This window comes from Monodelphis domestica, chromosome 1 (assembly GCF_027887165.1).
Source record: "Monodelphis domestica isolate mMonDom1 chromosome 1, mMonDom1.pri, whole genome shotgun sequence".
NCBI classification, from domain to species: domain Eukaryota; kingdom Metazoa; phylum Chordata; class Mammalia; order Didelphimorphia; family Didelphidae; genus Monodelphis; species Monodelphis domestica.
In genome coordinates this window covers 306,088,543-306,104,235 of record NC_077227.1, presented here as the reverse complement: position 1 = coordinate 306,104,235, position 15,693 = coordinate 306,088,543, and the positions used below count along the sequence as shown (strand labels likewise).

The window sequence follows — 15,693 nt, the reverse complement described above, 5'->3', positions numbered from 1 at the left end:
TTTTGAAATAATTATAATTTTTATTTAAGCTAATATACACTTGTGTCAGATCAATCAAAAGGCCTTTGACATAGTTCCCAAAATGCTGCAGTTAGTTAAATTTTGAAAAATCATAAATCAATATCAATCTTATATATCTTTATTGCTCTTTTAAATAGAGGGGTTTTTTCCCCAGTGCTTCATTTTCATTGTTTAAGTAGCTTCTTTTCTGATTGCAGATTTCTCTTCAGTGTCCCTTATTGTGCTGTTGCAGATCAGTTGTTTTTGCACATCTAAGAGAATTCTGTGTAGGAAACCCAGTAATTTCTTTAAAGGGATTTGTGGCATCCATCCTCCTAAGAAAATTGTAAGCAGGAAGAGGTGGTTTCCACTCTTCATTAGGTAAAGTTGCTAGGAAAAGAATATTGTTAAAAGTTAAAAGGGTAGTTGCTAGAAATTTAATTAATGAAAGTATATGAGCTTTTTAGGTCATTGGATGATTTTTAGCTCTTTGTGCAAAAGAAACATTTTATTTTTACTAATAGCAATAAGTTTAGTAAATGTGTTTTTCTCAAGATTACAATTTTTTTTTGAAATTTTTGGTTATCAGCCCTTATGCATACTTTTTATTTAACCCCAAACTTTTTACACAGGGAGCCAGTTCACTGTCCCTCAGACCATTGGAGGGCTGGACTATTAAAAAAAAAAAAAAAACAACTCTGAACAAATCCCTATGCACACTGCAGTAACTGTAAGTGTTCAGAACAAGTAAATTTAAATCAATAAACTGACAACATAATGGCCCCTGTAATCTGTATTGATATGCAAAAAACTACAACTAAACAGCTGCTGAACCATTTGTCTCTGTGTCTTTCTTTCTTCCTCATGTCTTCTCTCTCTTAATCCTTAAAGCCCTTCACCCATTTTCCCCCGCAGTCTTCAGCTACCCTTTTAGGTGCTCACCCATGAAAAGAGTATTTTGTAGCTGCAGGCAGCTACAGGAATGCCTCTGGTGATGCCAGGCTTGGGTAAAAAGTGTCCTGTTGGACCCCCACCAGAATTTCCCAAAGTCTCTCTCTCCTGCAGCTCTGATCTTGAGAAAGGATCAATCTGGGTTTAGGCACTGAGGGATTTATAGAGCAATTGCCCTCATGGCTCTTGGGGTGGTTGCCTGCACTCCGTCCCCTGTGCTTTACTCTTGACCTTCCCTTCCAACTTCTCTAGTCTAGGATCTCTTTAAGACTTAGAGAGATGGTTCTTGTTTAGTAGAGTGGTGCATCTTTAAGCCCTAATGGAGTATTTGTAAGGTATCTGGAATGCTCAGAATTCTAGCAATCTTTCCACAATCCCTTGTGCCACTGCCCTGTCAATTTGAGAGAAATATGTAGCTTCCCCTCACATATCACTTTTAGACAATTTTGTTTAAGATTAAATTTTTCCTTGCATCGACCACAAATTTATCTTTTGCAATTTTCATCTGCTGTTTCTAATCTGGCCCTTAGGGGCAAAGTAAAAGAAGTCTAATCCCTCTCTTGCATGATAGATCTTTAAGTACTTTAAAAATCAGATGTCATGTCTCCTCATGTCTTCAGTCCTAAATGCTTCAAATGATCTTCATATAAAATTCTTTCTGTCCCTCAGTATCTTGATTGCCTTCCTCTGGATAAGCTCCAAATTACAAGTGACCAAAGCGCTCAACACAACACTCCATATGTAGTCTGGCTTGGCTAGAATACAATCAAATGATCAACTTCTTCATCTAAACTACTTGGTTTCTTTTTAAACAGTCTAATAGCACGTCTGTTTTTTGAGCTGTAGTGACACACTGTTAACTCATATTGATCTCGAAGACCATTAAATTTCCAGATCTTTTTCATATTATCTACTGTCTAGTTATGCCTCTCACATTCTGTAACTTACCAGTGCAAGCAGTGAATCAAATTTAACAGATAAAATTTAATCAGAGGGAGATGTAGCTTTGTATTTTATCTATTAAATATTTCCATTTCTTCACCCTATCTTCATATGGCACTATCCAAATTTAAGCTCTAAATCATCCTATTTGCTTTCCTCTGTATTCTCTCCCATACATCATTGTACTTCCTACAAAGTAGCACTCAGAACTGAAGAAAACATTCCATCCATGTGTCTGATCATGGCAGAATATAATGGGATTATTATTTCCTCAGTATTGAATGCTATTCTTCTCCTAATGGAATCTAAGATTACAATAGCTTTTTCCATTGTCATGTCACACTGTTGACACTAATTGAACTGACAGTCCACAAATCTCCCAGATATTTTTAAGATAAGCTGTTTGGTTATGTCTTCTCATCTTCTCATCTCATCAAATAAAATCATTTAATTTTATAACTCAGTCACAAGATGCCTTCTAAATAGATAAAGGATCTTAATATTTGCCTACTCAAGTAGTTTTAAATCCTCCTAAATTTTCCGCTATCTAGATTACATCTACCCATCACATCATGAGATTAGTATGAAAGTTTTTATCAAAGGCCTTGCTGAATTCTTAATTTAAAATGACTCTGGGTCTATAGTCTTCCCCTAACCTACCAATACAGTAAACCTGTCAAAAAAGGAAATGAGGTTAGTCTGACATAATCTGCTCTTGATGAACCATACTGGCTTTTAGAAATCATAATTTCACTGTTAAAAATTGCTCACAAGCCATTTTTTGTTCAGATAAAAATCAGTAACAGTTAACTTCTGCACGGGCAGCTGGACAGCTCAGTGTTTAAAGCATCAGGTCTGGAGATGGGAGGTTCTAGATTCAAATGTGGCTGCAGATCCTTTCTAACTATTGATTTTTTTTAGCCCTCACCTTTTGTTTTAGAATGGATACTAAATGTCAGTTCTAAGGCAGAAGACTAGTAAGATTTAGGGAATTGGGGTCAAGGGTCACATAGGTAGGAACTATTTGAGGTCAAATTTGAACCCAGGACTTCTTGTCTCTAGGCCTGGTGCTTTATCCACCGTGCTACGTAATTACTGCCTTGGTGTTGATTCTAAGATAGAGAGTAGAGGTTTTAAAAATATATTTACTTTGAGATTCTTAAAAAAAATAAAACAAATGCATATGAAAATTAAAAAAAAACAGACTTTTTAAAATTTATGACTGACTGAGCAGTACAAACATGGGTGTGAAGTGCTAGAAATCTTACTTTTGATATATTTCCAAAACTTATACTAGTTACTTGACATTTTTGCTTTAAATTCACATATCTCATGAAATCTAAGAAAAAATCATCCCTAAACAATACTCTTCCTAAATGGACTCATATAAAAAGTGAATTCAAAATTTACCAAGGAAAAACATTGTATTTTTGCCTGAACTGTCTAATTGCAACATCAGAGCATTCCAAGTTTGAATAAAATTTTGTAAACTATCTTGTACATATGGACTAGTTATATAACTAAGCCCTTGGGCTACCTGTAGTATCACATACAAACTGATCACTCTCCAAGAACTCCACTTTCCATATTATATTATTTTATATTTTATTATATAACTTTATACTATTATGCTAAATTACATTAGTTCATAAATTATAGCATAACATTGTTATGCTAAATTATATAATAGATGTTATAATATTATATTATGTCAGATTATATCAGACATGTCATGTGATTTTTTTTGTTAACAGATTACAAGTGTGGCTCTGCTGTTATCTTTCTGAGCCTCACTGGCATGAACAATCAGATACTAATTGAACAGCTTTGGTTTTGTAAATATAACTTTATGGTAATCCTTATAAAGGATCAGGATCAGGCCTGCATATAGTATTTTGTTAGTTGATGGGGATACTAGATGAGGAAACTCCCTCTGCCAATGAGATCATCAGCTGCTCTAAAGATTATAGTGTCAGGGAGTTGCCTGAGGCAGAAAGGTGAAGTCAAGGTCACCAGCCCATATGTATCTGAGGCAGGACTAGAACCCAGATCTTCTTGGTTCTGAGGACAGCTTTCTATCTACTCTACCATACTGACTTTATGTCCTTATAAATTGGTTGGAAATTAACTTATAAGTTCCATCTATACACAAAAAAAGGCATTTACCACCTCATCATTTAGTAAGTCATTCTGTTACTCCAAAACACATCTTTTGTCATTATTATCTATGCCTCAGATCTAATTGCTCAACGAACAAGCTTTAAAGTGCCTACTTGGTGCTAGGCCCTGGGGATACAATGACAAAAAATGAAATAGTTCCTGCTCTCATTGAATTTATATTATATTTGGATGCAAGGGAGTAGTGAAAAAGACTACATGTAAATACAGAGTAAATATGGAATGAATCCAAAGTAAATGGGGAGGGAGAATATTAGCAGTGGGAAGTTACTAGGAAAAGCTTATTTTAAAATATGTCCTTTGAATTAAGTCTTGAAAGTTGTGAGGGATCTTATGAGATGGAGGTAAGACAGGAATGCATTCTAGGAATGAGGGATAGTCAGGGGCACAGAGATGGGAGATAGAATAACATATAAGGAACACAGGGAAGTCCATTTTGGCTGAACTATAGAGTTCAGAAATAGGAGCAATGTCTAATGAGACTGGAAATATAGGTTGGGACTAAGATGTAAAGTGCTTTAAAAAAAAACAAATATGGGACCCCCATGGAACAAAATTCACAGCTCTATATACCACATAATCTGAATACTTACTGATATGATTTTCTAATCCTGATTCTAATTTCTGAAGCCATAACAAAACATTTTTTTCATTTATTGTTTGATCCAACGGAAATGCAGATACTTGGCCCCGTGAATGGAGATCTACTAAAACAAGAAGTGGCAGTGGAGGCAGATGCTTGAAGTAAGCTTTCAGTATTCCTCTCCCCACAGGAGTGGTCTTGCTATAAAAATTGAACAATTCAACAAATTAACATTTTATTTCTAAAATAAAATACTAAGATTATATTTTGATTGAAATTAAATTTCAAATGTGTGTCACATGAATAATTTCTATTTGCAATAAAGTCATACTGTAAAAATTTCTGGATAATGGTGGTAGCAATGTATGCTGTGCTTAGTATTGTTGAAGAATTTTTCTTTTTTATAAAATATTTTATTTTTTCCCAATTACAAGTAAGAAATCTTTCTTAACAAAGAAAAGCATGTTCCTTTGCTGAGGGAAAAAAAAAGATTTAAAAGAAATCAAGTTCAAAACTATTTAATCAATAATTTCTGTTAAAAAATCATCCATAAATCAGAGAGAATAAACATTGACTCAAAATTACATTCAAATAATTAAAAGATGAATTTTAAAACTAATACAGAGACTTCCAGTCAAGATGGTGGCTTAGAAGCAGCAAAAGTTCAGACCTCGGAAACCCTTCCTTACCGATCACAAACTGAGTGCTCCTAGGACACCGAAATTCAAGCTGAACAACAGGACAGACCCAGGGAACCCTCCTCCTGGACCTGGATCAAAAGGTATGGCCCCCCAAAAGCCAGAACCCTAGATCACTCAGATCTAAGGGGTAGGCAGAAGAAGGAAGGTCCCAGGACCCATCCCCCACAACCCAGAGTGTGAGCCCACGGCAGCAGGGGGAATCTCAGGGCCGGCAAAAGGGCCCCAGGGCTGGCTATTCTGAAGGACTCACCTTGAAAGCAACCTGAGCCAGTCTCCGGGGCACCCAACACAGACGGCAGGGAAACAGAGAGAAGGGAATAGCCTGTAGCCCCCTGGCTGGGTCCTTAAATCTGAGTCTCAAGGGAGGTTCCAGCTTTAGAGCACCAGCTGAACCCAATCCCATCAGGAGCCCTCAGAGCTACTGAAAGGACAGAAACCTCAGGGCCGGCAAAGGGGTTGCTCCAAAGGGCATTCCTTGAAAGCCACCTGGGCCAGTCTCCGGGCATTCAACACAGATTGTGGAGGAGAAGGTTTTTTGCTTGAGGGCTCATTCGACCCAAACCAGCTGAACCTACTCCCATCAGGAGCCCTCAGAGCCCAGGGAGGCCATGACCCCTGACCCCTGACCCCTCCCCCCTTAGAGAGCAGGGTCTTCTGAAAAAACAGAAACCTAGAAGCTGAGTCAAGATGGCAGCCTAGAAGGAGCATAGACCTGGCAGCCTGGCCAGAGCTTTGGAGATCCTCCATATTTGCTCCAGCCATCCAGGAATTTTAAAACTCAGAATAAACCCAGACCAACCAAGCTGAACCTAATCCCATCAAAAGTCTCCAGAACTCAGGGAAGCCCAGGCCCTCCATCCATCCTCATTGACTGCTGGACTTTAAGCCAATCAAAAGCCTCCAGAGGACAGGGAAGTCAAACCCCCAACAACCCTCCCCCAGAGATTACACCAAGAGATCTTCTATTAAAGCTCCAAGAGGGGAGACTGATAGAAGTCTGATAGAAGGGAAGACTGATAGAAGAAAATGAGAGGAACAAGAGCACAGACAAATACGGGGAGTAAAGAAGGGGTGAATTTGAGCAAACAACAGAAAAAGAAGAAAGAAACTACAATAGACAGCTATTACTCAGCAAATGGAACAGGGCGGGGAGGGGGGGAAAGAGATCAGCAAACGATAAACCAGAAATCCCAGTGAACTGGATACAGGCTGTGGAAGAACTCAAAATACAACTAAGAGAGGCTGAAGACAATTGGGAAAAGAACTTAAAAATTAAGATAAGTCATCTGGAAACAGAGGCACTTGAACTAAAACGAGAAAATAGTGTCTTGAAAGCCAAAATCAACCAGCTGGAAAATGAGGCAAAGGAGATGAAAGATGAGGCAAAGGAGATGAAAGCCGAGGTAAAGAGGATGAAAGATGATCTTCAAAGAAAATCAGACCAGAAGGAAAAGGATGACCAAAAAGCCAGAGATGAAATCCAATCTTTAAGAACCAGAATAAAACAACTAGAATCAAGTGACCTCACAAGGAAGCAAGACACTATAAAACAAAACAAAAAGAATGAAAAAATTGAGGAAAATGTGAAGCATCTCATTCACAAAACAGACGATTTAGAAAATCGTTCAAGAAGAGACAATTTAAGAATAATTAGACTACCAGAAGACCACGACAAAAGAAAAAACCTGTACATAATACTAGAGGAAATTATCCAGGAAAACTGTCCCGAAATCCTAGAACAAGAGGGGAAAGTGGAGATTGAAAGAATCCACAGATCACCCCCTATATTTAATCTCCAATTGACAACACCAAGAAATGTTATAGCCAAATTCAAAAACAATCAGATGAAAGAAAAGATATTACAAGCTGCCAAGAAGAAGCCATTCACATACCATGGAAATACGGTGAGGCTAACACAGGATCTGGCTGCATCCACACTGAAGGACTGAAAGGCATGGAATACGATAGCAAGGGAACTAGGTCTATAACCAAGAATAAAATACCCATCAAAACTGACTATATTCTTACAGGGGAAAGTATGGTCAATTCAACACAACAGAAGAGTCCCAAGCATTCATAAATAAAAGACCTGAACAGAAAATTTGATGTCCAACCACAGAACTCAAGAGAATCATCAAAAGGTAATTAAAAAAGAGGGGGAAAAAACAAACAAAACAACAACAAAAAATTTTTTAAGAGACTCAATAAGTTAAAGTGATATGTATCCCTATAAGAAAAGAGGTCATTGGGACCTCTTAAAAACTGTTGCTATCATCTGAGCAACTAGAAGAATTACACTCAGAGGGAACAGTGACAAACTGTATAGGATGAAAGGACAAGACATAAATAGGTATATAGATATATGCATGTATAAATACATATACATGTGTATGTATATATATACATGACTAGAGCTATAAAAAAGAGTTTATGACTAAAAGAAATGGGAAAAGAAACAAATGGGAGTAAATTTATATGTCACAAAGAAGCTCATGGTGGGAGGGGGGGAGAACATCGATATAGTGGAAGGGTAAAGAGGTTGGAGATAGGAAATACTCAACTCTTACGTACTTTGAAACTGACCTAAAGAGGGAAGAACAATCCAATCCATTGGGGAAGAGAACAGATTTGTGCCCTATAGGAGAGTAGAAGGGTAAAAAACGGACTGGTGGGGAGGGAAGCAGTACAAGGGAGGGAGAGGATCGGAGAGAAATTTTAAAAAGACTACAGGGGAAAATAAGGGAGGGAATAAGAAGGGAGGGGGGTAGAAAGGGAAGTAAAATAAGGGGTGAGGAACCAGGGGGACTGACTATAAACAAACATTGGTATAGAAAGAAATAGTGAAAGAAGAAAAGGCAGGACCAGGAGTAGAAATCAAAATGCTGGGAAATACACAGCTAGTAATCATAACTGAATGTGAATGGAATGAACTCATGTATAAAACTAAAGGGAATAGCAGAGTGGATTAGAATCCAAAACCCTACCATATGCTGTCTGCAAGAAACACACATGAGGAAGGTAGATACGCATAGGGTGAAAGTAAGAGGATGGAGCCAAAGCTATTGGGCATCAAATGATAAAAAGAAAGCAAGAGTAGCAATCATGATTTTGGACGAAGCCAAAATAAAAATAAATCTAGTTAAAAGAGATAGGGAAGGTAATTACATCCTGATAAAAGGCAGTACAGACAACGAGGAAATATCTGTACTCAATATGTATGCACCAAATGGCAGAGCATCCAGATTTTTAAAGGAGAAACTAGAGGAGCTCAAGGATGAAATAGATAGAAAAACTATACTAGTGGGAGATCTGAACCTTCCCCTATCCGAACTAGATAAATCAAATCAAAAAATAAATAAGAAAGAGGTGAGAGAAGCAAATGAAATCTTAGAAAAATTAGAGTTAGTAGACATGTGGAGAAAAATAAATAGGGACAAAAAAGAATACACCTTCTTTTCAGCAGTACATGGTACATTCACAAAAATTGATCATGTACTAGGGCACAAAATCAATGCAAACAAGTGCAAAAGGGCAGAAATAATAAATGCAACCTTCTCAGACCACAATACAATAAAAATAATAATTATTAAGGGTACATGGATAGATAAATCAAAAATTAATTGGAAATTAAACAATATGATTCTCCAAAACCAGCTAGTTAAAGAACAAATCATAGAAACAATTAATAATTCCATTGAAGAAAATGACAATGGTGGGACATCCTTTCAAAACCTATGGGATGCAGCCAAAGCAGTACTCAGGGGGAAATTTATATCCTTGAGTTCATATATAAACAAATTAAGAAGGGCAGAGGTCAATGAATTGGGCATGCAAATTAAAAACCTAGACAGTGAACAAATTAAAAACACTCAGATGAAGACTAAATTAGAGATCCTAAAAATCAAAGGAGAAATTAATAAAATTGAAAGTCAAACAACTATTGATTTAATAAATAAGACTAGAAGCTGGTACTTTGAAAAAACAAATAAAATTGACAAAGTACTAGTCAGTCTAATTAAAAAAAGGAAAAAAAAAACAAATTGACAGTATCCAAGATGAAAAGAGAGACCTCACTTCTAATGAAGAGGAAATCAAGGCAATCATTAAAAACTACTATGCCCAATTATATGGCAAAAAATATGGCAATCTAAGTGATATGGATGAATACTTACAAAAATATAAATTGCCTAGACTAAAAGAAGAAGAAATAAATTACCTAAACAACCCCATATCAGAAAAGGAAATCCAACAGGCCATCAAAGAACTCCCTAAGAAAAAATCCCCATGGCCTGATGGATTCACAAGTCAATTCTATCAAACATTCACAGAACAGCTAATCAGAATTCTATACAAACTATTTGACATAATAAGCAAAGAGGGAGTTCTACCAAATTCCTTTTATGACACAAACATGGTACTGATCCCAAAGCCAGGAAGGTTAAAACAGAGAAAGAAAACTACAGGCCAATCTCCCTAATGAATATAGATGTAAAAATCTTAAAAAGGATACTAGCAAAAAGACTCCAGCAAGTCATCACAAGGGTTATCCACTATGATCAGGTAGGATTCATACCAGGAATGCAAAGATAGTTCAATATTAGGAAAACCATCCACATAATTGACCATATCAACAAGAAAACTGACAAAAATCACACAATTATTTCAATAGATTCAGAAAAAGCCTTTGACAAAATACAATACCCATTCCTATTGAAAAGACTAGAAAGTATAGGAATAGAAGGGCCTTTCCAAAAAATAATAAATATTATATACCTACAACCATCAGCAAACATCATCTGCAATGGGGAAAAACTCAAAGCCTTCCCAATAAGATCAGGAGTCAAACAAAGATGCCCATTATCACCTTTATTATTTAATATTGTACTAGAAACACTAGCAGTAGCAATTAGAGAAGAAAAAGAAATTGAAGGTATTAAAATTGGCAATGAGGAGACCAAGCTGTCACTCTTTGCGGATATGATGATTTACTTAAAGAATCCTAGGGAATCAACCAAAAAGCTAATCAAAATAATCAACAACTTTAGCAAAATTGCAGGATACAAAATAAACCCACATAAATCATCAGCATTTCTATATATCTCCAACCCAGTTCAGCAGCAAGAATTAGAAAGAGAAATTCCATTTAAAGTCACCCGAGAAAATATAAAATGCTTAGGAATCTATGAGCTGAGACAAACACAGGAACTATATGAACACAACTACAAAACACTCTCCACACAATTAAAACTAGATTGAAACAATTGGGAAAACATTGATTGCTCATGGGTGGGATGAGCTAACATAATAAAAATGACCATCCTACCCAAACTTATCTATCTATTTAGTGCCATACCCATTGAACTACCAAAAAACTATTTTACTGAATTAGAGAAAACCATAACAAAGTTCATTTGGAAGAATAAAGGATCAAGGATATCCAGGGAAATAATGAAAAAAAAATACAAAGGAAGGTGGCCTTGCAGTCCCAGATCTCAAACTATATTACAAAGCAGTGGTCATCAAAACAATTTGGTACTGGCTAAGAGAGAGAAAGGAGGATCAGTGGAATAGACTTGGGGTAAATGACCATAGTAAGACAGTCTTTGACAAACCCACAAACCCCAGCTTTTGGGACAACAATCCAGTATTTCATAAAAACTGCTGGGAAAATTGGAAGACAGGGTGGAAGATATTAGGTTTGGATCAACACCTCACACCCTACACCAAGAAAAACTCTGAATGGTTGAATGACTTGAATATAAAGAAGGAAACTATAAGTAAATTAGGTGAACACAGAATAGTATACATGTCAGACCTTTGGGAAGGGAAAGATTTTAAAACCAAGCAAGACTTAGAAAGAGCCACAAAATGGAAAATAAATAATTTGGCATACATCAAATTAAAAAGTTTTTGTACAAACAAAACCAATGTAACTAAAATTAGAAGGAAAGCAACAAATTGGGAAACAATCTTCATAACAAAAACCTCTGACAAAGGTCTAATTACTCAAATCTATAAAGAGCTAAACCAGTTGTACAAAAAATCAAGCCATTTTCTGATTGAAAAATGGACAAGTGACATGAATAGGCAATTTTCAGTTAAAGAAATCAAGACTATTAATAAGCACATGAAAAAGTGTTCTAGATCTCTTATAATCAGAGAGATGCAAATCAAAACAACTCTGAGGTATCACCTCACACCTAGCAGATTGTTCAACATGACAGCAAAGGAAAGTAATGAATGCTGGAGGGGATATGGCAAAGTAGAGACATTAATGCATTGCTGGTGGAGTTGTGAATTGATCCAACCATTCTGGAGGGCAATTTGGAACTATGCCCAAAGGGCGCTAAAAGACTGTCTGCCCTTTGATCCAGCCATAGCACTGCTGGGTTTGTACCCCAAAGAGATATTAAGGAAAAAGACTTATACAAGAATATTCATAGCTGTGCTCTTTGTGGTGGCCAAAAATTGGAAAATGAGGGGATGCCCTTCAATTGGGGAATGGCTGAACAAATTGTGGTATATGTTGGTGATGGAATACTATTGTGCTCAAAGAAATAATAAATTGGAGGAATTCCATGTGAACTGGAAAGACCTCTAGGAAGTGATGCAGAGTGAGAGGAGCAGAACCAGGAGAACATTATACGCAGAGACTGACACACTGTGGTACAAGAGAACATAATGGACTTTTCCAGTAATGGCTTTACAATGTCCCTTAACAACCTGCAGTGATCTAGGAGAAAAAACAAACAAACAAAAAAACTATCCTCAAGCAGAGGACAAACTGAGGGAGTAAAAACACCAAGGAAAAGCAACTGCTTGACTATAGAGGTTGAGGGGACATGATGGAGGAGAGAAGCTAAATGAGCACCCTAATGTAAATACCAACAACAAGGAAATGGGTTCAGAGCAAGGACACATGTGATACCCAGACAAATCGCCCTGGGGCTAGGGAAGGAGTAGGGGTTGGGGAAAGGAAAAGAAAATGATCTGTTTCCAATGAACAATGTATGAAAATGACCAAATAAAATAATGTTTTAAAAACTAAAAAAAAAAATAGTGAAATAAGCAGAAAAAAATGCACATGTTCTTTAGAATAAAAATAAGGAAACAAATTAGTTACAAGTCTAAGGAGCGGGGGGGGGGGGGGGGGAAGGGGGGAGGGGGAGGGGATAAACTAGTTATATGCTTTTCTCAGGGAAAAAAAAACAAACCACAAAAACCACATTGTGGTTTCATGTTATAGCAAAATATATCATTCAGAAATATTCTAACACAAAGTTAAAAAAAAAAGATTGCCTCCTTTTTCCTTCCTCCATTATATTTTATTTAGATTTATTTTTCTTCAATTTTCTATTAAGATTGTTTTCTTTTCCCTTCAATTAGTGTAGAAGAGGCATGAAGAAAGAGAGGATTTGCAGGACAAGCCAAGCATGCAAAAAACAGAGCTGAAAAATCAAGGTGAAGATTCCAAACGGAATGTTCCCAGGAGGAGGCAGTTGAAGATGGCTAGGGAGAGAAACTGAGACTTTGACTCTCTCTGGGAGTGAGTAACCAAGAGAGAAGAAATCTCTTCTCTGGGTTCCTGATCAAGAGAGACTGGCTTTTCCTGACTTAGGCAGAGAGAAAGACCTTTGTGGTTTTTTGACAGAGTCTGTACTTGAATTACTCAAGCAGAGATTATCTGAAGAAAGAAGAAAAGAAGAAAAATACTTGTCCTCCATCTCTCTGGCTGTCTCTGCGTCACAACTGTGACTAGACTAACATTTCCTAAAATCTTCATAATTCTCCTTGTAGATTAGGGACAAACCTCATCCCTCTCACCTCAATCCCGATTCTGTTTGTTACCAATAAACCCCTTTACTTGAGAAAGGAAGAGTGAAGAATATTTCTCTGAAATCTCATAGTTCCCCTGAATTACTTAGAAGGTGGCTGACTGAGACCGGGGCAGGTGTGGGTGGAGACTGGGAGGTGAAGGGAGGAAAAGGGTAGTAAATATCTTGACTTATTAGCCATTTGGGATCAATACACAAACCCCAGAGAGTACCCTCTCTAGCAGCTTCTCTCCATCTATCTCTCTGAAGTACTTCTATCTCCATAACAAATAGGCATCCCTGAAGGTTCCCCTTAGCAGCTCTCTTGCCAAGCCAGAGTATATACCAGTTACTGCAAGCAGAAATAGTTCCACAAATCTCCATTTTATTACATTAGGCTATATAATTTCAAGATTCAATACATAACAATTATTTCAGTCAAAAAATCTTCTAAAATAGTTTAAATTAGTTCATATCCAATGAGTTAAAAATGCTGTTGTCTGCTTAATATGAATGAGGCTGATTAGTATATGTCAATTACACTAATATACAGTAATGTATATTATATCTGCATAGATAATATATATGTATAAAATAAAAAAGGGCTGGAAAATAATTATCCTAGTTTGCTTTACTAAAATATTGATTTCAGCTAAAAACTGTTCCCACAGAGTGAATTCTAAATATAGTGTTAGAAAATCTCTGGCATATTTTTTTTCATATACTGAAAACTTTATTATAACATTTTCTCCAACATCTTTTTAGTTTTAGTTAAAATAAGAAATAAGTCATGGTGTCCTTACAGATTTAACCAGCAAGGGATAAATGTTTCCAGGTGTTTTTGCTTCACAAGAGATAGCATTTCTTTTTCATCCTTGTGATTTAAATTGCCATCTCTGAATAAAATAAGTAATGGTTTCTGAAGACTTAAATAGATGGGAAGATTTTCCACCGTTATTTCTGGCTGTTAAATGCAAAAACAAACAGAAAGAAAACAAGGAAGTAAGGGAGGAACATGTGGAAAGGTGGGAAGGCAGAAGAAAGAAAAAAAAAGGAGGGAAAGGAATAGGGGATTACCATACATAAAACTGAAGAAGACAATACATTCTGCTTTTAAAATTTTACAATTTGTCAAGCATAAGGTTTCATTTAATTTCAAACTGTCCTATGTAGAATGTTTTGGTCCACTGATTATAAAATTCGTGTTTCTTTTTAAAGAAGAACTAGGCACATTATCTTAATAAAACAATGTTGAACTAGTACTTTGACACATTAAAATTAATATGGAAAAGATTAGCATTTCAAAAATTAATATTTAAAAAAATTTCATTGATAAGGAAGAATACAAAGCTTCGAATAATCTCTCAAATTCATTATAAGGTAAGAAGGTTCATCTAGAAGACTGAGGATCAAAAATACTAATTCATACACAACAAACACATTAAAATGGGAAGTTTAGCTTTATGTTCAAATTATGAACTGTCCCAGCATTAATTTCTCAAGGGAAAAATAAATTTGAAGTTTAAAATTTTGTTCAAATGTTCTTAAGTTCCTATTTTTAATAAAATGAAATATCACTCAGTGTTTAGTAATATCTTATAATGGGCTTTTAGGAAAATCACAAATAAAAGAAGACTTGATAAGAACTTATCTATTCCACTGTCTATTGAAAATAACTAGAAAAAACATATTCATGTATAATGTATAATATAAATAATAATTTATATAATATAAAATATGATGTTAAACCATATAATATTTTTACTCCTCATTAAAAGATAATTTTTCTTAATTTGTAGAAAGCAAAATGTGTGATATTGGTAAAGGCTATAGAAATAATGTTAGATTTCTTAATACTCAAATTAACTTTTTTTAGAGCAGACCTGTAATTTCATTCCCAGTTCATATGGAAACTTGGAATCCTCATATATTTGAACACAGTTTTCTTTCTGCAATCTTCATTCATATCCCTTCCCTTAAAAAACATAACAAAACAAAACCCTCTATAGTTTAATAATAACAAATTGCAGGTAAGCTTCACCTCAGTGTTCAAGGTCAATAAAAGGTAGAAGAGTATACAGATATAAAGAGAAGTCTATTTTTCTAGATTAAGTTTTCCTGATTTCAAATACCATTCATGCCATAAAAATATACTCACAAATATTTCCAATGATGCACTTTTTATTATTTTAACTATATCACTAGCATCAGAATTAGAGAGAAGAATGCTATCTATTTTCCCTTCTTTGTGTCTGGAAAGCAGCAGGGCTGGAAGAGTGACAGCATATTTCTTTGACCTGCGGACATACATAGTAAAATTGCTTTAATAAACAAGATATTGTAAACACAGTGTGTGAAATCCAGATCAGATGTCCAAGAAATACAGAGACCATGATAGGATGAACACAAATAGGAAGTTTAAGTCAGTAGGAAAAAAAGAGTACAATACTAGACAAACTTCTAATTACTTAACTTTGGAAAACTGGAAGTCCTAGAAGATTCAGAAGAAGAAACAAATATAATT

General features: G+C 35.8%; 1 protein-coding gene across 6 annotated transcripts in view; it reads right to left on the bottom strand.

Moving 5' to 3' along the window:
* TXNDC16 (thioredoxin domain containing 16) overlaps positions 1-15,693 on the bottom strand; it is a 148,131-nt gene continuing 132,438 nt past the window's right edge. For 5 of the 6 annotated variants that reach the window (XM_016426324.2, XM_056811096.1, XM_056811095.1 and 2 more), the window contains 4 exons: positions 15,328-15,466; positions 13,973-14,133; positions 4,665-4,855; positions 1-390 (listed from right to left, as the gene is read on the bottom strand). In XM_016426324.2, coding sequence (XP_016281810.2) covers positions 227-390; positions 4,665-4,855; positions 13,973-14,133; positions 15,328-15,466 — 655 coding nt within the window. In that variant the 3' untranslated portion in view covers positions 1-226. The remainder of the gene's footprint in view (positions 391-4,664; positions 4,856-13,972; positions 14,134-15,327; positions 15,467-15,693) is intronic. The other variant, XR_008915039.1, reaches the window with a different exon arrangement.